The 25,544-nt window shown below is 30.6% G+C and overlaps 3 protein-coding genes across 5 annotated transcripts in view; 2 read left to right on the top strand and 1 right to left on the bottom strand.

The window, feature by feature from the left end:
- The first annotated feature begins 355 nt into the window (after window positions 1-355).
- Window positions 356-2,784, top strand: LOC121131854 (CLIP domain-containing serine protease B4). 3 transcript variants are annotated; one of them, XM_040727244.2, is made up of 7 exons: window positions 356-749; window positions 951-1,209; window positions 1,349-1,573; window positions 1,631-1,687; window positions 1,747-1,931; window positions 2,060-2,173; window positions 2,264-2,784. In XM_040727244.2, exons 1-7 carry the CDS (start codon window positions 479-481, stop codon window positions 2,548-2,550), a joined length of 1,398 nt encoding a protein of 465 aa, XP_040583178.1. In that variant the 5' UTR covers window positions 356-478; the 3' UTR covers window positions 2,551-2,784. The 3 variants fall into 3 exon arrangements, with proteins under 3 accessions (XP_040583178.1, XP_040583179.1, XP_040583177.1); XM_040727245.2 differs by having other exon boundaries at window positions 359-749; window positions 951-1,164; window positions 2,260-2,784; XM_040727243.2 differs by having other exon boundaries at window positions 360-749; window positions 2,260-2,784.
- Window positions 2,785-19,825: 17,041 nt separating this feature from the next.
- LOC121131853 (uncharacterized) lies at window positions 19,826-21,601 on the bottom strand. Its single transcript, XM_040727241.2, has 8 exons — window positions 21,454-21,601; window positions 21,209-21,383; window positions 21,126-21,156; window positions 20,969-21,062; window positions 20,767-20,916; window positions 20,558-20,687; window positions 20,286-20,491; window positions 19,826-20,214 (listed from the first exon to the last, which is right to left on the bottom strand). The coding sequence occupies exons 1-8, from the start codon at window positions 21,524-21,526 to the stop codon at window positions 20,012-20,014; spliced, it is 1,062 nt and encodes a 353-aa protein (XP_040583175.1). The 5' UTR covers window positions 21,527-21,601; the 3' UTR covers window positions 19,826-20,011.
- A 1,636-nt stretch (window positions 21,602-23,237) lies between these two features.
- Window positions 23,238-25,544, top strand: part of LOC121131851 (glycine receptor subunit alpha-4) — a 185,715-nt gene continuing 183,408 nt past the window's right edge. Inside the window, exon 1 of the mRNA XM_040727239.2 lies at window positions 23,238-23,582. The gene's annotated coding sequence lies outside the window, so the exon portion shown is untranslated. The remainder of the gene's footprint in view (window positions 23,583-25,544) is intronic.

The raw sequence follows: 25,544 nt of genomic DNA, 5'->3' as shown, positions 1-25,544 counted from the left end.
TGCGTAACATGAAGAAATATTAAGTAATAAGCAAAGCATAACATAATAGTTATAATAGTTGGTTGAAAGTGATATAAATGATAATAATTTTTGAAGACTTAATATCAATGGAATTTGACTACAAAAAGGATTTGATCTTCGAAGCCATTTTAAGTTAATTGAGAAAAATGTTTTAGTATTTTCATGCATCATTTTTGTGATTTCCTCAAATAGAAATAAAAAGCAATTAAAATGCAAAATGTTAAAATATTTTATGGCTATAATTAGTGCATAAATAGCCTCATAATTTATAATGTCTAAAAAATTAATTTTGTATTAATGAAGAAGAACGAGAGAGAATTTTTTTTCCTCCTTGTTTCCTTTGTAAAATTTAAATGAATTCAAATAAGTATAATGAAAGCCTTTTTGCTTTTCGTGATATAATTGATTGAGAAGAAGACGCATTTTTGACATACATAAACTAACAAGTTACATAAGAATGTTACTGATCCTTATCTTCCTACTCCGTATCTATGATCATCTTGCAAAAGCTGAAGAAATTAAAGGCTGCACTTATCCCTCTGGAAAAAGAGGCTATTGTGTTAGACCATCAAAGTGTACTCACGGACAGAAAATTCAGGAACAAATTAAGAGACCGGCTTTAGTGAGTGTAACAGAAGCCTTTTCAGCAACATTCATTTGTGAACACGGGGATTACGTTTGCTGTCTTTGCTCTGATGTTTCAGTATATCGTGACATAGTGCCATATGGTAATTTAATTCTCAAAAGCTCAATGATGCTTTGTAAAGTTTGTTCTTTCTCATTTCTAAAAGTGATATCTATATTCTACAACAATTCTATTTATTTTTTAAAGCAACTCGTAATATCGTTGTGAGGGATAGTTGAAAATCTTATTCTACGTAGTTATGGTAAAGTGACCCCCATTAATTCATATTACTCTTCTCTTATAGATAGTTGTGGATGTACAGATGCAAATACCTGTGTCCCTTACAATGAATGCCCAGAATTTTTAAGTTTGATCCGTCTTTTTGCAAGTACAAGACATTTAGTAAACGGAGCTTGGTATCTAGTCATAAATTCATGGAGATGCGATGATCATACAGTGGGAAACGATGCTTTTAGAGTGTGTTGCCCTTCCAAATATGAACAAAGTTATGATGATAGGTACGATCAGCCAAAGACATTTTCATCGATGTTACAACGAACTCCGTATGTAATTTAGAAAAAGAAATATGAAGTACCGGATTGAATTTTTAGGAAGAGAGATCAATTTAAAAAAATCTTTTTTCAATATTCCTTACATTCTGTTTTAATAATATAATCAAACAAGTAAATTTTGAAATTACAGTTCACTGAGAATATTGAATCATCCAAACCGTCATATCCTAGCACCAAAATCTAAATGTGGTAGAAGTAGGACTCCAAGTATAAAATCTCGAATCGTCGGGGGAAGAGATGCCCTTCTAGGGCAATTTCCGGCTATAGCAAACATTGGCTATGAAAGAAGACATCCAAAATATGGAGCTCTACTGGGTATAGTTTATGAATGTGGAGGGGTTTTGATTGGAGAACGGTACATTAATTTACTTATATTACATATTTATGTAATAATAAAATTAAATTTTCAAAGCTATGTTCTGACTGCTGCTCACTGTATAGAGGGGATACCTAAAGGAAGGCGTGGCCCGTAAGCTAATATCATTCTTTTATTGAATTAACCTTTTGTCTTGATATATTTTGAAATAGAGTAACTGTAAGGCTAGGAGAATATGATTTAACCAAAGCCAGAGATTGCTCAGGAGGCATTTGTGCACCGGAGGCTCAAAATTTTGGAGTGGAAGAAGTAGTTACTCATCCTAATTATACAGGACATCCTAATCTCTTGAACGATATTGCTTTGATACGACTTGATAAGTCTTATATTGAAAACGGTATTAGGAATTAATGTGCTAAAATAGTTTAAATATAGAACTCCCTACATATATTAATTATTCGTGTTTTAAAATTGTATTTACTATGAGGATAAATTTTATATATCTGAGACTAATATTAATCCCAGGTTTCGTTAATGCTATTTGCCTTCCGTTTGAAGACAACTTTGAAAGAACTTATATGGGAAAAACAGAACGACCCTTTATTTTTGTAGCTGGTTGGGGTGCAACAGACAGAAGAGGTGAGTGAAAATATTAGATTAATTTATTTATAGCATATAAACTTAGTTAATTCAATAAAAACTACATACACTCATAATTTTACAAGGAAGAAAATTTCCAAAGGTTCTTCAGTATCTTGAACTTGATATTTTCCCATTTGATAAATGCAAGGACATATATCAAAGTTATGGATCGAATTTATCTGAAGGAAACACTCAACTTTGTGCAGGAGGGGATATGGGTAGGGACTCATGTGGAGGAGATTCCGGCTCTTCTCTCATGCTCGAAGATCGATCCACTGGAACATGGACGACCATTGGAGTTGTTAGTTTCGGTCCTCGAAGATGTGGACAAAAAGGTGTACCTGCTATTTATACTAAGGTGGATCAATTTTTGAACTGGATCCTTGATAATATATATGAATAATTGGAAATGGTTCTCTTGGAGACTAAAAAACCATAGTTATATTACATCTTTTGTTACATATCTGATCTTTAAACATATAGTTATAGGTATAGCATGTCAAGTAAAGCAATATTTATGTGTAATTTGTTTTTTTAAATAAATTTGAAAATACATATATTCTGTAGATCCAATTCAAAATAGTGATCCAGTTTTTACTACAATCAAATTTAATTTCCTCATTATTTCTCCTTTGGTAAATTATAATATTATTAAATAATTCTCAATATCATTGATTACTCCCACTCTATTAACACATTAGAGCCGAATGCTTAAAAGTTTTACACAATTTCGCTCGATATATTGGAGGGTCGAAAAATCTACGCACAGGCACTAGCGTCTAAAATTTTAACTTAAATAATTGAATTATTTACAAATCATTTTTTTGATTTTAATATTCTTCAATAAGTTTTAGTTAAATAAGATAGGAATTGTCATATATTTAGTTGTGCTAATATATCTGTATTTTTTGTGATGTTTCCATACAAAAATATGTATCAGTACTTTACCACTTTTTATTAATCTTTTTTGACTAAAAAAAAGTTCCGAAATTCATAAAATCAAAGTACGTAAAATATTCAATAAGAAATTATTAGATCCAAAATATAATCATCAGCAAATAGGAATTCATAATTTCTTTATAAACGATTATTTTGAGAGAGTAAAATACTAATGTAAAAAAAGAATACCTGGTTGTAGATTTTTCTATGTGCAAATTTCAAATGAAAAAATATATATGCAATTCTTAATTTCTTTCTGGAAAATATAAGAAAGATATAATTGTTATACATGGATAATTCTATTTTTAAATATTGAATCTAATTAGTTTATTTAAGAACAATTCAACGACTAATATTTTATTTCGTTGACGAGGTTGTGAAGTACAACTCAAAAGTACCGTGGAGTTACATTTTAGTAGGTTTTTTGTTCCACATTAAATAATACTTGTATCAATGTACATTATTAACGGAGAATAACTTCTCATGTTGAATAATGCAAAATTCATTTGATTGAAATAAGTACAATATCTACATTTTTATGGTCAGCTTACATTCAAATAGTTTTTGCATTACTCCGAGTATTGTCTTTTATCAATGTAAGAATATCTTATTTGGCAGTTCTTATATTCACTAGCACCAATGGCAATAACATTAACTTAGATGAAATTAATACTAACCAACGGTCTGATATACAAAAAAACACCGAAAATTATTACTGTAATTTTGACAATTTGAAGAATGTTTGAGAGGAGAGCAGTGATGCCACTCGTTGGGAATTTAATCTGTTGTAAGGATAAGTTATATAAATTATTGAAGGAAAATAATTCCCTACGCTTATCCCTACGTAAGGATATTTTATCTTTACTTTTCCTTTAGTAACTTCGAATGTTAATCCCCACGCAACCTCATTAGATAAAGGTACTTAATAAATCATAACATAACTATTAGAGGGAAGAGTTTGAATGGAGTGGCTCGATAGTTTTGGTTTATCGATAATTTATATAGATATGTTCGACAGAGCATTCGTATAATGGATCTTTATCCACCCATTATTTCAATCAATCCATATCTTCTCATTTCAATATCCTAGGAATACGCTTTGATGTTTATGAATCTCGACCCTTCGAAGCCAGATCTTTGTCTTACTCATTGGCTCTCATCCCCTTTAACGAGTGGATACACTGTGGAGATACATTTTAACATAAATTCCCGATATAGTAACTTCCAATCTCGTAGATCATCACTTAAAAAATACATCAGTCGCTCACATTTTTATTTAATGGAAGCATCATTCATTTTTTTCATTTTTTATGAACATACAAATTAACATCAAGGATCGTGATGGTAACTTCTAACCAGTCTCTAGAATGAATACATCCGTCACTCCAGAGCAATTTTTATTTCCAATATAGGAACTATCTCCTACCTCTGCTATTTTTTATAATAATAATGAATGTTATTATATGACAACTATTTCTTTGCTTGGAAAAACTACCCCAAGATTCTACTCCCAGGACATCCATCCTCCGTCCTATTTACTCCTGAGAAAATAATTCTTAAGGCTCAACTTAACAATTAACGCCTCTCACTCGCCCCTTTTGTTTATTTTTTTCTAATTAATTAATAGAACTTTTTTTAATAAAAGGATTTATAACTCTTAATCTTGAAATTTAAATAATTCAAACAGCGTACTTAAAATATTCATCCTAGGTATATTACTAGCGTAAATACTCGTGATTCCTGTATATTTTCTATCTTTTCTAGTCTAAATTATAGATGTACTTTAAAATAATTATTTCTTTAATTTTAAATTTCTTTATTTTGTGTTTCAAATTTCTTTATTTTGTTTATGAAATTTCTTCATCATGTTCTAATGTTTATCTAAATTAGATATATGTATTTAAATATTCTATTCTTTAAATCAAATAAGCAAAATAATTGGTTAAGTATACCTCTGAATTCTTGAAATCAATATATTAATGAATTTACTTTTAAATTTAACTTAGTTTTTTAAACATAACTACTTGATGACTTGTGGAAGTAAACCACAAGTTATAAAGGAATAATTTTATAGCCTCATTATGAGATTATGGATAAGGTATATTTACACAACTTTATAAAAAGTAAAGTAAGTTACTCCAACTACACCTTTTTTTTTAAGCCAAGAGCTGTATTTATCGGAAGTTACATTTTAGTCTCGAGAACAGTGGTTTGGTTACCATAGGCAGAAACGACGAACATAACGGATATTTAAGTAAAAGTAACTTCTTCAGTCTACTCTTCCTCTTCCATGATATATATAATTTTTATAGCAATGAAAATATCTTCTAGGTAAATTTTCGGGTTTAGTTTTCTGTTAAAATGTCATGGATAAGCATTAGGTTACTTTGAATTCTACAGATAATTCTAAAAGGTTGTAAAATTAAAGTAAGTCTTCAGTTGTATTATTGAATGGATGTTACTTGGAAGCGTTTAATTGACAATTTGAACAACAGTTATTGAAATCAATGACACAGTGCGCTAGGAAAAAAGCTTGCTCTGTTTAAATGATGTCTTCATTTTCACTTGATATCCTAGCAGACATAGTGGCTTTAGAAGCGTATCTTTGACGTTTCCATGCCTGAAGGGAGATATATTTTAGAAGATTTGTTATGAACAGCAACAGGCACCAAATAACGGTATTGAAGTTTGTTCCCGAGTCCTCTGTGGCTTTATCTAGTATTTTCGAATTCCCTTCATTTGTTAATAGACTTACAGACAAATCACCATGCTGAAAAAAGAGTGAGGAAACCCTTGAATAATCAGAAAGTATATTCGTTCTAGAGGGAAGAATGAAGTCAACTGGAGAGATTCGCGGAATCAGTTTCATAACCAAAATATAGCACTCACCCTCATTAAGGACTGTATTCTTTTCTTTTTGCCGGAAAAGAAGCCTTCTGTCTTCCATTCACTTAGAATTCTGTGGTATTTAACTATATAATTTAAAATAAAAATATTTCAGTTTCTGTTCATAAACATTCGGGCGTAATTTAAATATTTTAGGAATTTGTTTTCTACGTCATCAATAGACATTTATGACGAATGTATGCCTAGGGAAATGTAGGGATTTTTAGTGGGAGCCCTGGAGGAGAGCAGCTTAGCTGTCATAACGTTTTATTAAATTAGCTACGAGCAGCTATGAGATGAAGAAAATACAAACAAACCCCACTCTGTTTATAGCAAAGATATAAGCAGAAATTACTCCAATGTCGATCCTCAATCCAACTCCGAGTCCAATACGGACTTACACTTATAATTCAGAAACAAATCTTCAGTGTTACTTTTCGTCTTTCCCGTACTAGCGATGACTTTATACTTATAAGTTACATGTTCTCTCTTCAAGCAAAAGTTAATATAAATACAAGGTTATTTCATAACGCGTGAACCAAACTTATGTTTGACTTCCACCACGTTTTTTTAATACTGACGTCATAGTGTATGAGCCGTTGCATGTTTTGTCAATGTGAGGTTATCATAAATAAAAAGATTAATGAGAATGAAACTGTTGTATATATAATGTTAGAATGTATCTTGTAAAGAATATATTTGTGTTAGTGTCAATAGAATCGTCTATCAATTGAAACGTCGTAAGTTGATAACCTAAAATGGCGCAACCTAAATAAAGTAAATTATCCACGATTTGAGGCGAATGTAACTCGTCAAATTACAGCACTTATGAACTTTATGGGAGGAGTGGAGTCCTTAATATTGGAAGAAAGAACCGAGGATATGATGAAGAAAGTTCAATTCATCCAAAGTCGAGGATGCCTTACAAGAAATGGAGAAAAGATTCAACTCTGAGTTAGAATGAGAAGAAGAGGGCAAGACTGAGGATTCTTGAAGAGGTTACTGAAACAGTCAAAAAATTAAGGGTATTGATCCTAAAACTCTCAAAAACTTCCATAAAACCTAACGAAAGTGTACAGTGCAGGGCAAGGCCAAGCCAATCAAAATGTCGACGATCCAAGTGAAAACTTCATCCATCGATCACGTCACTCCATATCTTGAGGCTGAAGTTTATCGAAGGTTAGGACAAACTTTTATTATGAAAGCTCTGCCTCATACATGAGCTACTGAGTCTCTTATTTCTCATGACTTGGTATTGGAGTACAACATCGAAATAGACTCAGCTAAAAGAATCTCAATCATAGCGGAGAACAATTCAATCTTGAGATGCATGGGCGCCGATTTCTTATTATCAAAAATGGTGAAGTCTCTGAAACAGACATCACAGATTATGTTACTCAGGATCTGCAAGATTAATTAATTGTTTCATGGCATGGTCTACAAAAAATGAGGACTATACCTGAATCTTTTCCACAAGTCATTCAAGTATCTCCAAATGAATCTATCATCCGTAAGACAGTATAGACGACGGGAGATATCTCTCTCCAAAATATAAAAAAGTGAAGTACAAAGTATCAATGGTGAATTTGATTCTGTTTTTCAATCTTCAGAAAATCCTAAGGTATTTTAGGGGTCCTTCTATGCTAATATTCTTGAAAGACAATCTGGATATTCGCCCTATGAAAATTGCCACTGCACGAATCATTACATTTGCGTTCCGAAATGCTTCTGAAAAAGAAATACAATTCATGATTTCATTAGGCATAATTGAACCAATTGACCATCATGCTGATTTGGAATATATAATTGGTTTTTAAATGTGAAAATTGTTCAAGCTCATTGTCTTTAAAGAAATAGTTCTGTAATTTTAAATTCAAAAGAGAGACAAAATATTTCATAACTTGATTTTACACGAGCTTGTACATAATCTTGGTAAACAATCATGGTGAAAATATAAACACCACTATACTGACAAATTAAAGCATAAGGCAAATATTTATTCTCTACATTACGACAATGTAGGGCATCTAATTGTTAAAACAAATAAACGAAATTTTTGTGCATCTTGTTCGCCAAGATGCAAATAGTGTGACGTGGGTTTGTGCGCAAATTGTTTGGAAAAATATCATATTCAAAACTTGTACATAGTATATATGTATATTAGAAAATATTTTTTATTATATTTATCAAAATAAAGTTAACTTGGAATAAAAGAATACGAAAATTAATCATAACATTATTTATTATCAAAGCATCATTTTAATTTATAAATATTGTTGTAGAAGATCTTCCCAAGCGTATATATGTGTACGTACCCACCAACGACACAAGTGTAAATTTTAATAAATAAAAAAAATAGAATATTAATATATGTACTAATAGAAGCTACTCATCAAAATTTCACCAAAAAATTCAAACGATTTCTAAACTCGAGAAATAATGGGTTAATGCATCAAAAAAATTATCTACATGAGACTTCCATTTTTTATTTAATTCAAAAAATTCTCAAATCGAAATTTGTGAAGAAAATTGCAAAATACTTTTTTGTACTAATTTTGCAAAAAAGGTTGTAAATATCATTTCTCGGAATTATTAAGAGGATTACAAACCTACCAATATTTTTTTGGTACTTGCAAAAAACAAAAAAAGTTATGAATAATAATGTTGTAGCAAAAAGAATCCTCGATAACTGTTTCATTTTTGCAAATATTACAAAAATTATGAAATAAAATGTTATGGAAATTGAAAATACTATATTCTTGTAAAGTTGAAGTCTAAAATTTTATATTAATTTCTTTTTAAAAATTCAAAATTGATGTTTGATGAAAAATAAGAAAGAAAATGGAAAAATTATTTAAAAAATGACAGATATTTTGGATAAACATCATTTTTTATGAGTCATATTGATAAGCATACATATATATATATATATATCTACAAATTTCTACAATTTTTCTTTAATGTAATAATCCAATATTTCATTCGAACTTCATTTTTTTGCGCTTGAAAAAAATGAAATTGCAATTTTCACCGAATTTCTTTTTTTTGCCCATAACTTTATGATTTTGAATAAATTTAGAAAACATAGTTATTCCTATAGTTGTTTATTCAAATGACAATCACATTTTGAATAATAACTCAACCCCCTAACCCCTAGTCTCTTTGAGCTGCGAACAACGGTTTCTGTGTTTAAGGTATAGCACAAGCCCCACTTGTATGACCCCCCGAAATCGACACCCCCTTCTTACTCTGACCAGTTTCAAAAAGAGGGACCCATGCAAAATTTAAGCCTCCTAGGTTTAACGGTGTGGCATTCATAAATGATATACATACATATTCTCTTTTATATATACACAGAGATATATTCTCATTTAACCAATTTAATAATTAAAAACATACATATATTATGTACAATATTAACGCTGAAGTGAAATTGGACCTAATTCACAGTTCAATAAAACCTTTGAAAAAAAAATCATTTTAGTGGTCCCTACAAAGGAGTTAGGAGTGGGGGCTTTGCTCCAAAAATTATAAACATCGTGGTACAGTTACTTATATAATTTGGGTTATTATATACTAGTGGTAGTACCCGGCATTGCCTGGAGTAATTCGGAGTCGGCTAAAAGACAAATTTTCTTTAATAATATACAAGACTTTGATGTACCCGTATTACATACTTTATTACGCATATACCAAAAATACTAAGACAAATTCGCTAATCCTCTTCTTCCCATTTATTACGAATTATTTTATTGTGCACATACTAAGAGAAACTTGCTAATCCGTGGTCATACAAACATCACATACATAATATTGAGTAGATATCTACATAAGAAATCCCCAGAGTTAATCTCTGTTATCCATGAGCTCAATGTCACGTAACTACACAATACATCAATACCTATATCAGTTTATATAACGTGTTCTCTCCTACAGAATGAAAGAATAATAATTAGAGTTCGAGAAGTTATTTTAATATGTTGGTACGACTGAGGATTACTTTATTCTTAAGAGTGATTACTAATAAAAAAACAAAATTCACATACCAGCAATTATAATTACTTCAAATTCATGGGTGATACTACAGCCTGTAATTTGTTGAAACATAGAAACAAAACTTTGGTCTCCTTCATATCTGACGGGAGCATTCTCAACAACCATTTTTTCCTAGCCACTTATTACGAGTATCCGAAATCGATCCATGGCCTCTACCGCATTAGCATGAGAAAAAGTTTTCAAGACAATCTTGATTTAAACGAGATGTCAAAATATATGGGAGGCCAATTTCATTATTTATGTATTGATGCAATGATAACTAAGATTTTGAAGAAATACTTCTGCCCTTTTGGTAGGACTTCAAAGCAGATGACTTAGGCAACACCACTTCACCATTTTTATTTCTCTTAATTTGCTTCATTGTTCCAATTACATTTATCATGTTTTGGACAATATCCTTTTGTAGATCCAAATTTACTCCATAGGCACATCCAAAGTCCATTTTTGATATTGGTCGGGAGCTTCATCTCATCAAATCACAAGACAGCTAAGTTTCCATTAGGAGTTTCGTTGGATTTGATTTGTTGAGCGATAATTTTAATAATATTTGATTGTATTCCAGGAGCTTTTTTAAAATTTCGGATCCACCGTTTGAGGGTTTTTACACTAGGAACCGGAAGTAGACCACTGGATTGAATGTAACAGTAGGCTTTTGAGGAAAGAGACTTCAGTATCAGTCCTTTATCAAAATCCTCCTCATTTCATTTTCCAAACCTCTTCCCACTGATAATGAGTTCACATTGAGATTCAGTAAATCTCTTTTCCAGTTCTCCTTTCATCGCTTCCTTAAAATTAGATTTGGATTTTAATAATCTATTTTCTGATTGAAGGATTTTCACTTTTTCGTGTAAATCTGCACTCTATTTTCTTAGTGACTCGAGTTCTAGAATGAGTGGATCTTTTCTGGTATTATAAGCCATACTAATTTGTATAATCCGGGATACACATGCTTCATTAGATGCGTTAATCTTTTCTAACACAAGTGTTTGAGTTGATTTTACGTTGGTTTGGCATGATTTGTCTAATGTCTCCAAATATATTTAATTAGAATCTCCTTCAAAATGATCCACTATTTTAATTCATTTCGTTTTCCTTGAGCTTGCTCAAATCCTTCTCCAGGTATGAGACCTCTGGAAGGGATATCATCTTCTTTCAATTTTCTTTTTAAACGTAGTACCAGCAATTCACCTTTTAAGTCCCTTTTATAAGCATTTTCCTCAAAATCATTCTCACAAATTCTAGAGTATTTTCCTAAGGGGTTCTTTCGATGGCAAGCACTTGCCCATTTTTTCTTCCTTGAGGGATCCTTTGGAAAATGATGATAAATTGTGTGGTTAGAAGAATCACAAATGGCAACTGCACAACTGACAATTTTATTGCGCGAATACATTATACTTTTTCGGAATGACAAATAGGTATCATTATCGTAATAATAATAATCAAATAGTAATAATAGATATATTGTAAAATGTAAATAAGATATAATATCATATTCCGAGGATGCCAAACTTCTCTCTCTTGGCCCACAACGTAGTCCCGCTTCTTAATTGTGTCCTTTTGTGAATTTGTATTTTGTACCCTTTCTATTTTCTACGACGTCAAAATCTTCCTCTCAGACCCAGCAGTCGGTACGATACATCAAATTGAAATTTCTAGCAAGCCCGATTACATGATGGTATGACCTTGTATTTCTGTTAACCTTGGTACATCGTAAGTGATAAACATTTTAAAATCCTGCAACTATAAGTACTTGCAACCAATTGGTTGTGAAATCTAAAGCTTATAACCAAGTAGCGAAACGAGAACCCACGCGATCAAGAGCTGAAAAATGTATTGGTGCACCCAAACTTTTTTTCTTCGCTAGAAATATTGTTTTTTTTTTAATGTTCCTTTAATTGGCTAGATGGAGTTGCTCTGATTAAGTATTAATAAATATTATAGTATTAAAATTACTCCATCTAACCTAGAAATCTTTTGGTGAAATCCATACACATATAGTATATTTCTTTCTCTAGGAATCACCGGGGCGCGAACGTAATACTGTTTAGTTATTATTTGTATATATAATTAGGAGTTATAATGTTATCTAATATATTTTACTTTTTAGAAGATGCACATTCGAAGTCCGGAAGACGGACTAAACTCAACTAAAGAAGATTCTTATAATATGGAGTTTTGTCAACACAATAATTTGTTTATTATACTTCAAAGATTATGATGCTTATTCTGCATTATTTTTTCATATATAACACAGGGGAACACCAAATTTTCACCGATAAAATTAAGCCTATACTATAATTGATCTTTCAGCGCAAAATCCAAAACTGATCTCAGTTTCTTCTCTGGGTCGTCAGGCTTCAAAAATATTTAAGATTATAGTAATTCAAGACTTCTACCGTTCAGAGACATTTTTCATCATTAAGACAATCACCAAATTGAAGTATGATGAATAAAACTGATGTAAAAATGTCTTTTATGATTATAAAATTGTTTTTTTATTATTATTCTCTTCTGAACTCGATATATTTCCATTTTTAGGCATAAAAATGATGAAAAATGACCCTCTTCTTGAGACCATTATAACTTATTCATCATTCATAGTGATAAGGAGTAACATAGCTCATATTGTAGAAAAATATTTCATTGTTTATTTAAAAAAATATCTATTTAAAAAATAAGGATCTCCTAGGACTTTAGTTCGATTTGGTATCTTTTGAGTAATCCCATTTTTTAAGGGGGTGAACAAGCAAATATGTAACATTATCTTATATTGTGTACGATTCCAATGTCCTCATAATGACGTCATACCCCCGTGATAAATAAAATCACAACATAAATATAATTAATACCGCGCTTCGCCCGAATTCAAATAAAATAATTATGAATTACTATTAGGTATACTTTGAATATTAAAATTATCTACTCATCATGAATGGATCTCTTCATTGTTTCTATCCTGGAATCCCCTTTCCAATAAAGGAGTCCACTCTACTCTCTTATGAAGCCTTGTAGTTTTTCTAGGATGAATATTCATCACGTCGTTTCTCGTAGAATAGGGAGTTCTGAATAAGCATCTCTTGAGATGGATGATCAAGTTAGAAGTATCTTCCTTTGGTCCTAATTCTTGGAGAACAAACAAGTCCACTCTTTCAGGGATTCATGAATGAAGAATGATCATAGGCTTTAAAAATTGTCTAAGTAAAATTGCATTTCAATTTCAAATTGTAGTTTATTTAAGTTTTACGGCTATAACTTCTCATTGATGTAATACCTAATTAACAAATTATTAATGATACCTATATTTCACATCTAGAGCATTTTATTTGAATCTGAAAGTAAATGGGTCCCGGCATTGTTTCAACCGTTGAATATATTCATTGTTCCATATGGATGGAGAGATTCCCACTAAAGGAAGGAGTCGACTTTACTCTAGTATAAACCATAGTTTTGTTCGGTTTGCTTCTTCGTCTAAATTTTCATTTTGTTACACTTCCGTAGATATTGGAATTAAAGCATCTCTTGTTGAGGATAAAGTATCTCGGGTCTCTTTTTTTGTCCTAATTCATAAAGAAAATTTTGTCTTTAATTAATGAAGATTTATTTAAGCAAATGAAAAACACTTTTATATTTATAATTAATTCGTACCTTCCATTTACTCAAATATTTTTCTTGCTATTTTTAATATATATAAATTCTATAAATTTAACTAATGTTCATGTTCGGATAACAACTAATATTTTACTTAATTATAATTAAATATGTCACGTCAAGTCTTTTATTTTATCCAATTATAATGTTAGTGTCTTGAAGAGGATGTATGACTTGACATTAACCAATTCAGCATACATATTTTATCAATTACTAATAAATGTAACTTTTAACTTTTTTCAATAATCTTTTTATTTTGAGTTAATAGGTAAGAAAAATTTATAACATGAAGACACTATACAGATACACTAGTAACGACACGAAATATAATTTTGAAAAGAGTAGATATAAATCAAAAAAGGAAAATTCAAAGAATGAAATAATTTTTTCTTTACTCATAGTAACTTAAGAGAGTGAGCAAACGTACTTCATCAATGATTCATCTCTTTATTACATCCGAGTCCGTAGTAAAAAAATGACAAAGTGACGTCATATGAAAAGCGACATCTTGCGAAAAAGTGTTAAAACACTGCATCATTGTATCTCCTCAGGCTAACGGTGGAATTTTCTACTTGGTTTAAAGCTTTAGTGAATTCCTATTCTAGCATATACAAAGAATTGTAACTTTGAAGCATTATTGAGCGTGTAAGATCTTTTATAATTGACAATTTGACCAGTTTTTTATTTTCCTAAGCTGTTAGATATTTTTAACTCAACAATGAAAAGAATAATGATCATTATAAAGTGTCATTATGATTGGTTGTGCTTATGAATGCCAAAGAGTATTATTGAGGATTTCTTGGGAAGTTGTAAAAATAATTCTGTGTTGCCTTTAGTGTGGAATTAAAGATCGATATTGGAGCAAATGCTCCCTAAGTTCTTAGTAAATACCAGGGCGTCCACAGGGGTTGGGCTGGAGGGACTGTAGTCCCCCCTACCATTCTAAGGTTTTTTTTCTTTTCGGTAGAAATTTAATATTTTAATTTTTTTTTTTCAAAAAGATTATATTTAAAATTTATTTTTATTTATAAATTTTTTCTCCTAAATATTAAATTTTGTATGAATAGCTAGAAAGTCAAAAAAAAAATTAAAATATAATTTTTTTTCAATAAATTTTATACATGAAATCTTTTTTGTAAACACTGTAAATTTTTGATTTTTTTTCTTCAAAAATTTAATTTTTTGTAAATGGTTGTGAATTTTTGAACTTTTTTCCCCCAAAAATTTAATAATTGAAATTTAACTCATGAAATGTTTTTGTAACAAAATTATCTTTTTGTAAACACTTTGGACTTTTGAAAAAAATTTTTTTTTGAAAAAATTGAATATTTCAAAATTAATTTTGAAGTTTTTTCTACAATATTAAATTTTTGTGACTGGATGCGAATTTTTGAAATTTTTTGAAAAAATTTAATCTTAAAAAATGAAATTTTTGCCATTTTTTCTATTTAAAAATATCCAAAAACTTAGCTCCTCCTAAAATATAACTCTGCAGACGCCCCTGAATAAGGAGTAGGATTTGTGTTTATATTATTTCTCTCATACCTACTTATGGTTACACTTATAATAAGACATGACTGCTAAGCAGCTCTCCTACCAAACATTCTTTTAATCGTTAGGGTTACCTTGTCATTTTTCGATTTGTTCTTTCTCCATAACGATAGTTCTTAGAATTTACAAGTCTTACACTCGTACATATAGAGTTTACCTAAAGAAAATAAAGTGTTATTTTTTTTTATAATAAAAAATCTCCACATATGTGTTTAAAATATTAACTTATGTTGCCTGAAAAATATAGAACTAAAATATTATCAAAAATAGTCTTTTCTGCACTTACATTACTACTTTTGTTGATATCAAAACTTTTTTCATTATATGGAATATTATACACATGTATGATATTAATTACAGGACATTTCCCCCAAATTTATGATTCAACACCATAATTAGATTTAAAAGAAGCAAAATGCTTGTTTCAATTTCTTAGATCTTTAAATTTGCACCAATGTAAGTAATATTATAGAGAAATTGTACAATAGTTATTCGTGAGTTAATTACATTTATTCAATTATTTTTTGTATCAGACGGATCTCCAAGTGTATTTACGAATTTTTTGAATGTTCATTTAATTGTTCAGATAGATTTTCACTGATGAAGTATTAGTAAATATTATAGTATTACATTTACTGAGTCTGTCGCAGACTGCTTAGGGACCATATATACCTTTTTATAGACCTTGTCTATGAATCATAAGAATTCATTCTGCAAAGTTCTGAAGAGGCTGTAGGTTCTTCTTAGGGTGTACACAAGTAAAACGAGGATCCACACGTCAAGATATTGTCACTTTTGCATTGAATTTTATAACGTAAATACGAAGTAATCCAATTTTATCCGTATAAACAATATGCATGCATGCAAATTTTGGTATTTATCAGTTAAATTGTTTGGCTGTTATACGCTAATTGGCAGACCAACAGGTGGAAAGTTACAATCCCTGAAAATACAATTATCGCACAAAACAAAAGTTATAGACTATATTCAAATATCACGATTTATCATTGGCATCAAGTAGTATTCAATGCAAGTGTCTTTCTTATTTATAAAGGCATCTCCTCACGTTTAATGAATATTTATTGGAAATTTGTTCATTTTATGTAGTAAACATATCAATCTTGAGTCCTCAAGATGACTTCTTCTTCAATTATGATGCAATGTATGTCGTCAATGAAAATGCACTACTGTCTAAGAGTCAAAGTTACTGCTAGGGAATTTTTGATATTAATGGGTTAGAGGCAAAAATTACAATTGAAACATATACATCAAATAACTTTTGCAATTCTATATAGGTGCAACTGTCCGAGAAAAAAGTAAGGCCCGCCTGGAATTCAACAATTAAAACCCTACCATCATTTATTAAAAAAGTCTTTGTATTTTAAAATTCATTATGAATGACTGAGTACTACTTTTTCAGGATATGTTTCTTAAAGAATACCTTATTATATATATTCTATATCATTAATGCAAATCTTTTCTGTTGTTATGTTTGTTTTTCGAGGATTCGTTTTTAAAAACGAGCGTGAGTAATTACAGCTCAATACGTCATATTAAAAAAAAAGGAGTGTACATATGAAAAATAAAAATTATTGAACGAGACTTTAGTTGATTTTTGGCAACACGGGTCTATAGGTAAAACTCAGAGCGTCATATTAAAACATAAAAGAATGAAGATTACATTAAAAATGGTTTATTTTTAATTATACAATTGAAGATATTTTTTTCTTTTTTGTCATAGAGGACAAATTAGTTGATCAAACCATATACAAACATCTAAGTGTTAATTACAAATGAAATAAAATAAATATTTTTCTAAGAATCTTTGAAATCATATATTTAGTTCAACTAGTACTTGGCGAGCTGATCACAAATCATTGTAATCATTTCAGCTACAATATTGATCTTTTTAAAGGACAAATTTCTTGAGTTTAACTTTAAGTGTTGAAATTTTTAAATTTTTATGATATTGTTTAACAAGAAATACAGAAAATAGTGAAACAACAAAGTCTTCCAAGACCATGTCGTACTGTGGGGTACACTAGTATATGCCGCTATGGCGGAATTTTATTTTTGACAAGCACTCTAAGAAGAAAGAAAAGAAAAAGAAGGAAAAGAAGAAGATGAGAAACAGAGAGATACAGAGGCAGAAACAGAGAGAGAGAGACACTCGGTTGCTTTAATCGATGTATAACAATTAAAGAAGCAGGATTTTTTTGGTCTTGTTTTTTGGAATTTAAAAAAAAATCTTCTTATTTTAGCTTCAAATTTTAACATTTGACGAAAAGCAAAAATTCTCTGCGAACGCTCTGAGCTGGCTCCTGATTGGTAGGGATATATATATATAACGAAGAATGTATAGGAACTATAAGGAGAAGAAAGCGTGCAAGAGAATATAGGGTATGGGGGTTTGTTATAAATTTCAAGTGTTTGTTTAATTGAAAACGAAAACAATCGTTTTTGTCACATCCTAAGGATTTAGTATAATTTATTTATTAAATATTGATATGGAGATCCTTTATCCTATCGAGAGTGATACTCATATATGATGACAAGTGATTTTGTAATTCAGAAAAATACTTCCGACTCACTAACTTTTCAAATATGTTGAAAAAAATGTTGTATTTTCCAATATAAGTCTACTGAAGTTATAAGATCATTTGAGAATTAATTTATTAACGTATATATATCACGTAAGAGGTTCCATGAACTATTTTGGCATACATGTAATTAATAACTCACAAGTAATAATGAAATCGGAAGCAAAGATGAAAAGTCTAGAATTACAGAAATAATAAAGCCTTATAAATAGACTCAACGTCATAGATATAAGTTGTGTATTTGTTATGTACATTAATGACACGTAAGGACTCAAATCAGTGCAAGAGTTTTCCAATAATGTTTGGAAACGAATTAGAGAAGTCTTTGGAAGTTGTTTTAATGGAAGAACTGTAGATAAAGGATAAGTCTCTTTGTTACTTAATCTGGATTAAAGATATCCTCAGTTCTTATAGAAAGTATACAATGATCTAGATCGACGTATGTGTATTTGAACCAGTTTTTGATGTAGTAACCAATTTCGATGTATAAAGACATCTGCACAATGAATGATACTTCCATGAAATCAGATGACATCCATCGAGTAAGGTGCAAGAACCTTTTCTAAAGAGATGAGATCCCTGAACATGATGTATATCTTTATGTCATAAACACATAGGAGTTGAATGGAACTATGAGTTGTCTCCAATCCATATATTTGGATGCTCCATGAAAAAGATCCATCCAAATCATCCATATTGTCTTATAAGTAATTAATTTGATATATGTATATATCACTATTCTAACTAAAGCTTATCACAAGAACTATTTTCGTAAAAGTGTCAAATGATTTATTTATTCTTTCTTCGCCAAATTAAGTCTACGGTTTGTATGTGAAAGGTTTTGTGGTGTTTCTCATTCTTTCTTACTTAGATATTATAGCAGCAACCTTTGATATGCAAAGAACTTTAAATGTATTCTTTGGTTGTTATATCACTTTATTGGGAGTAAATGAATTACTCCTATAGAGAGGATAATCTTTTACATTTAAAATAGCATTAATACAGGGAAACTATTATACTTATATATAAATTCATTTATTTTTATTTTACTATGCATTTTTAAATTAATTTACACCAAAGAAATCTTAATTTTTTTTAGAGATTTGGTAACACCCTACGACGGATTAAATAATGAACAAAACATAGGGAACTGGAACAGTATAGTTTTGCAAAAAGCTTCACTCCCGAGTCTTTGAGGTCCCTGGATGGGCCTGCTGGAGAATGGTCCTTCTGTATCAGATTGAGGCAAACTTTGAAGAAACTTTATCTCCATCTAGTCCTAGCTTGATGTCACAGTCTCCACTAATGTTCCTACTACTGACAATGAACTGTTACAGTTAGAGGGAGCAGGAAATCACATAAACAATGTTCAATGCTATTTAAGCAATGCAATGTTAAGAACCCTTCGGTACTGGCGAATATTATAATATATATTATATATCAAAAAAATTGTATTATAAACTTCAAATAACATACCTAAGAATGAAAAAAAATGTTGAAATAAGAAGTCCACCATCCTTTATTTTTGTCGAAAAATTGTCAAATGAAAATCCGACAATCAAATTGCAAGAAATTGTTTTGGACTCATTTTACTAAACTGTGGTAAATAGCATTTATTAGCATTGTAAAGAGAAACACAAAGCTACTAATAGAGAGTAGCCTTGAGGATTTATTGCAGAATTATAACTGTAATCCACTGAGGACGATTCTGGGTATGGTCAAGAAGGCGAAGGATCATTAAATATGTCTTGGTAGCAAAATCAAGAGCAAGTTGAGGAAGAAACATGTCAGTAAGGGAACCACAAAGGAGATGAACTTGTTTCATCTTTACAAGTTGTCCAAGAGTCCACCCTCAAGGCTGCATGGACTGACTTGTCGGAACACCATATGCATAAGTTTTGTGTTGACATCAGGAAAATATATATTGGAATTACAGATGTTGTAGGGGAAAGAATCAAATATGGACATGTTTATATTAGAGCATAAAGCGAAATATATTTTACTGAATAAGAAATTACAATATGAATTTCTTTTTGATATATAAGAGTGTTACATGTATGTTTGTTTTGTTTTTGTGAATAATTAATGAATCAATATGATTGACTGATAACTTTAAAATTAAAGTGGTTTTAAAATGTATGCATCTTCAAGAAGGCTAGCAAGGAATTTGAGTATAATCTAAATTATAGCCTGTTTGAGCATTGAGTATATTTGTTGTCTCAAGACGAAGGTTGAAAGGAACATTATTAGCAATGACTTGCGATGCCATCATAGAAGCATCCACTTGAGTAAGAAAGTTTCCACAAACCACAGAGCTCACAGATCCTGAGATTACAAGTCTGGCATCAGCGCAGTTACCTATCATTGGTTAATTAGATATCAATTATATGGTCATATTTTAAGTGAAAGATGAATAAATAACTCCTTACTTCCATCAGTTCTACCAGCTGCATCAGCTCCTATAATGAAGGGATCTGGTACAGCAGTTGCACTTTCTGTGTATCTGACGGAACAGAATCCTCTTTCATTACGGATACAGCTGTCATATGCAGTACTGGCTAGCAGTACACCAAAGTTGTAGCTTTTGACATTACCGCTCAGACCTGTGAAATATTGGAGGCAACCATCTGGTGGACTAGTATAGATAGATTAAAATAAAGTTATATACTGTGTCAAAATATGGGAGCGACATAATACTTACAGGGACAAGGTATCGTCACAGGCCACCTGAGTTACTTTAATATCCCATGAACGAGTAGTTGTTACATCCGCTGTATCAAAGTTGAGAGCAAAGGCTCCTAGATCCCCAGTTTCTGCTGTTGTGATATACACTATGTAATAGATGGAAAAAAGAAAGTTGGTTAATTCATTGAATATGTGAATATATCTATGTTGATGGGATTTTTTTACTGTGTTGATTTGTGAGGATTCCACAGAAAGAAGGGATATTATTTCTTGAGGTACTTGTCACAGCAATGTTTTCATTTCCACATACTCCAGTTGCTGTCGGAGCTTGTCTCAGTTGTAATGTCTTGAAATCCAATCTGATTCGACAAATATCTATAGAAATGGGTTGACAATTAGATTGTTTGAGCTCATTTGAATACTTTACCCATATTTGTTCTGGGAAATGTGTAGCGACAACTTGTGGTGGTACCAACGGTGAAACCACTGGGGGTTCCAGGATTTTGAATATACGTACAATTCTACTCAAGTATTAATGATCATTAGGAGATTCAATTTGAAAAGAAACTAAATAATACCCGTACCTGGCTTATAGCTCCTCCACATGCAACTAGCCTAAACTCATCAACTATTAAACTTCGACATTTTATACTAGTATGCTACTTACTTAAATATACAGCAGACACCAAATCCAGATGCACATGTTCCATCAATTTGTCCTCCTTTTTGAGAGCATTCCTCACTAGAAAAACATGTACCTTGTCTACTCGAGGAAGCAGTGGAAGAAACAGCCGTGCAGGGGCTGTTTCTAAAAGTGACAACATTCAGGAGACTAATTAGTCCTAACACAAGACATAATATTTATTTATGAGTAAAAATGGAATGAGTTTAGTACAAATCATCAAACTTTACTTGGATTTAAAGTAGCTGTTGAAGCAATGGTTATAAAGAACAGACAAAAAATGAAACGCGCAGCGTAAAACATGTCTCCACCTGAGGATTGGGGTTGATTGAATGGTTATTGGATCCCGGGATTTTAAAGTATATACAAATGATTTTGTGCTTTGTAAATCAAACGATGTGAGAATACTTATAGTTCCTTCAATCTCTTTAAGAAAAAAAAAATATATATATATTACACAGCAGTTTTGAAACTTTTTATTTTATCAAAAATGTTATTTTAAAAAAAATATATACAGGATGATTTCGGCCTTAAAAAGAAATGAATAAAACCTGTTCTAAATATATCTATATATATTTTATACATGGGTTTCCTTATTTTTGTATGTGTTTACGAAATCCTTTCCCTCTCAGTGACATAAAGGACCTACAATTACATCAACAACAAACAAATGGAAAGTCATACAATTGTATTTGGTTCGGGAAAAAGTTGCTTAACCAGAGCTAGAATTCACATTTTCATGCTTAACATATCCTCGATACTCTTTAATTTTTGACCAGACTATTCCATTCAAAGCAAGAGAGTCTATTTAAACAGTGTTATCAAATTTTAAATAATACTTGGAATTAAAAGACTCGACAATAAATTGATGCTCCATACATTGAACTTGACCCGAACTCTGGTGAGCATTTTTTTTCTATTGCCAACTAAATTTGGAGAGAAATTGATCCTGCAGTCGTCGTTTCATTTAAAAAAGTAAATGAATGAACTCAAAGAAATTAACCATGAGCCAAAAATTTTAAAAGAACGGATGATGACTGATAAAAGTAATGTCAAAAAAATACTTGAACATTAGCTATTTATGGTTCAACTTGTACAAGACCAACTGACCAGTAAATATCATTGACCAATCAATTTGAAGAGACTGTTCGAAGGAAAAAGAGAATAAAATCTATCAGGTTAATCTAATTTATTGTGACTCAAAAATTGAAAAAAAAATTATAGAGAAAAAACACAGTTTATATTTTAGAAAAGAAAAACCGGTTCTTGCATGAGCTATTTGTTCTTTTTTGTTCATTTCCTTGATAGATTGTTTAGCTGTTTTACATTTCCCTTTGAAAAAAGAATTCTTGCTTATCTTTGGTGTAAATTGTTTTAAAAATGCATCTATTATATCAATAAAACAAAGTCTGTTTGTATCTACATATGTTGAAAATAAGTCACTTTCGAGTTTTGATTAGAATTTGTTGTCTAAGGCAAGTACTACGGCTATATGTATTTGAATATAACTATAATATGTTCCCCTCCTTAATGCTATTTTAACTGTATAAGATTCTCTCCTTTATAGGAGTAGTTCATTTTAACCCGTAAAATCATATAAGAGGCAGCGAATGTTAGCAAAAGTCTGATTAAAGGTGTATAAATTATGTGTTTGAAGCAGTATTTTCCTAAGCTCCTGTTGTCATTATTATTTAGTTCTTGAAGACAGAACATTTAAGTGTAAAGTAATAAGTAGTGTCTGTGTGCTCATGAAAGAGGCAGAGTTACAATTTCCTAGTGCGAGCAATCCCAGGAAATACCTTTCCCAACCCAAATTTTCGTTTGGGGAGCTTTTCTAGAGCCGATATTAACAATATTATTTATTCAGCAGTATCATAACTCTAACTCTTTCATTCATAAGTTCTTTTCGCGCTCTCCAAAAATTTCATCTCTACAAATACATAGGTAAAGAAGACAAGAAAATGCACTTTTTACGATACTCTTTACTTTTTTGTAAAAGAGATATACAAGTTTTGTATGTGCTGTATATAGGTAGTAGAAACACTCTAAATATAATAAAAGTTCTCTCCATAGAAAACGCTTTCTTGAAACTTGTAGCCTTCATTCATTTATGTATATTGTTTTTATAACCCTCTTCTTTTCACCGTCTTTCTTTCTCTCTCCCTTTGCGAAGTATATATATTTAGTTGTAAAGGTTCTTTTTACTTATACATAATTTAGTTCATAGTCGACCTTTCATATAACCAGACGTCCTATAAAAAAATATCAGGAGGAAAAAGAAAATCTATATTAGTAAAAAGTATATGGGCATATCCAAATTAATTTACCAGAATTCAGAAAGCAACTCATAACTTAAAAGGTAAGTCCAATATGAACCATATTTTAAGACAATCAGATTGAGAGAAAAGGTGTATTCCGAAATTTTTTTTGAACTACTTCTCTAAAGAATTGTTTGGGTGTAATAATTAGATCCACATATTTGTGACCCATTGTTGTAACAATCAAATAAATGTATAATCATATTATCGAACAGGACTTTTCAAATTTATACACGACAAAATCCTATGTACTTTTCAGCTTACGCAGCCATTATTGTCATCATATCACAGACCGAACTCTGTAATCACAAAAACAAAGAAGATTAATTTGTCTCAAAATCGAGGGTGACCGACATTTATTCTTCCACAAATTATCCTCAATTCCCATTAGCAAATGATTATTATTAAACCTATTCGGTGTGCTGCTAATCGAATTTCTTCTTTTTTAAAAACATTTCAACAGGTATGAGTGCTGAATTTTTTGCGTCTTTTTAGAAGGGTAAGGCCTCATTATATTTGTTATTCTATGAAGTATACGCCGATCAAGTAGACAAGGAAAAAAACTTAAAATATAAGTGAGTTCAGGATTTAAACCATGATTAAATATATATGCCCCGATTTGTCTCAAAATTGAAAGTGGATGTCATTTGCATTCTTCCACGAACTTTTCTCCATCTATATCAACTAATTGTTCTTATTCATCTCTTCAGTGTGACCAAATTGGGTCTTATCTTCTTAAAACATTTGAAAGAGTATATTCCATCATTTTTATGAGCTTTTTTGGAGGTTAAACCCTTACTATTTTGTTCTGGTTATCAAGTATGAACCGATGAAGTAGAAAACGAATATTTATCTCGGAAAAACGTTAATATAAGTGAGTTCACACATTCAATCGTGATTAAATATGTGTTTTTCGTCAACACAAAAGTAAGATAGAATAATTTATCTCTAAATGGAACATTCCACGAATTAACCTCAACTTATATCATCAAATTATTCTTATAAAATATAAGAATGATCATTCCTAATAAAAGTAAATCATTTAAAATACAAATATCAAAATTTTAAAAGTAAAATGACAGTCCGAAGAAAATAAAAACCAACATAATAATGTAGACCACAAATGTAAACAAATTAACTAAAAATTGTTTGAGGTAGGTCAGTGTCACTTCCCTGGAGAAAGCAATACGGTATTGTATTCTAAAGACTTGTAATAGAAACTATACTTATAGATACGTTTGTGAAACAAAGTGATGAGGCCTTGTCTTTTTATTTTGCATTCATAGCTCTCCTTATTTCCCAATGATGGAAAGAATGACAAAAACCTGGCTTGTAAACATTTTCTAAGGACTTAATCAAGTTGTTTCTTGAAGGATTCCAGATCTCAGATCCGTACATTAAAATTGGGAAGACATAAAGTGTATAAAGCTATCATTTTTTATGATTCTTTTTGGAAGTTAAATATAAATTAAGTCTCAGAGGCATTTTGCATATAGGACCGAGCGGGTATACAGGGCGAATTGTATATAGTACTCCCTGATGGGGTATGACATATACATCAGGGATCACTATGTACAATTCATCCATGTATACCCGGAATTTACCGTTAGAATTTCCTTGTGGTGATGAAGTACACACCGATAAAGTGGTGAACGACAATTAAACTATAACAACTTAAATATAAATGAGTCCACACATTAAATCATAATTAAATATTTGTTTCCCATCAACACAAAAACAAGTTAGAATTTTTTTTTTTTTTCAAAATGAAGCGTTCGATTACATTTCTATTCTTGGACGAATTATCGTCTATTTCTATAAACAAATGTTTCTTTTTTAACCATTTGGGTGTTATGCAAATTGCACTTTAATTAGACAAAATCAATCATTCTAATAAAAGAATGAGAAATTGATAGAATATATTTAAAATGAGTTCATTATCAGAGTTCAAATAAATTTCATAAAATTCTTGGTTATCTTAACTTATATAAAAAATAACAAAT

Source organism: Lepeophtheirus salmonis, chromosome 1 (genome assembly GCF_016086655.4).
Source record: "Lepeophtheirus salmonis chromosome 1, UVic_Lsal_1.4, whole genome shotgun sequence".
Lineage (NCBI taxonomy): Eukaryota > Metazoa > Arthropoda > Copepoda > Siphonostomatoida > Caligidae > Lepeophtheirus > Lepeophtheirus salmonis.
The sequence above is the reverse complement of the archived record's forward strand: the minus strand, read 5'-3'. Positions and strand labels throughout refer to the sequence as shown.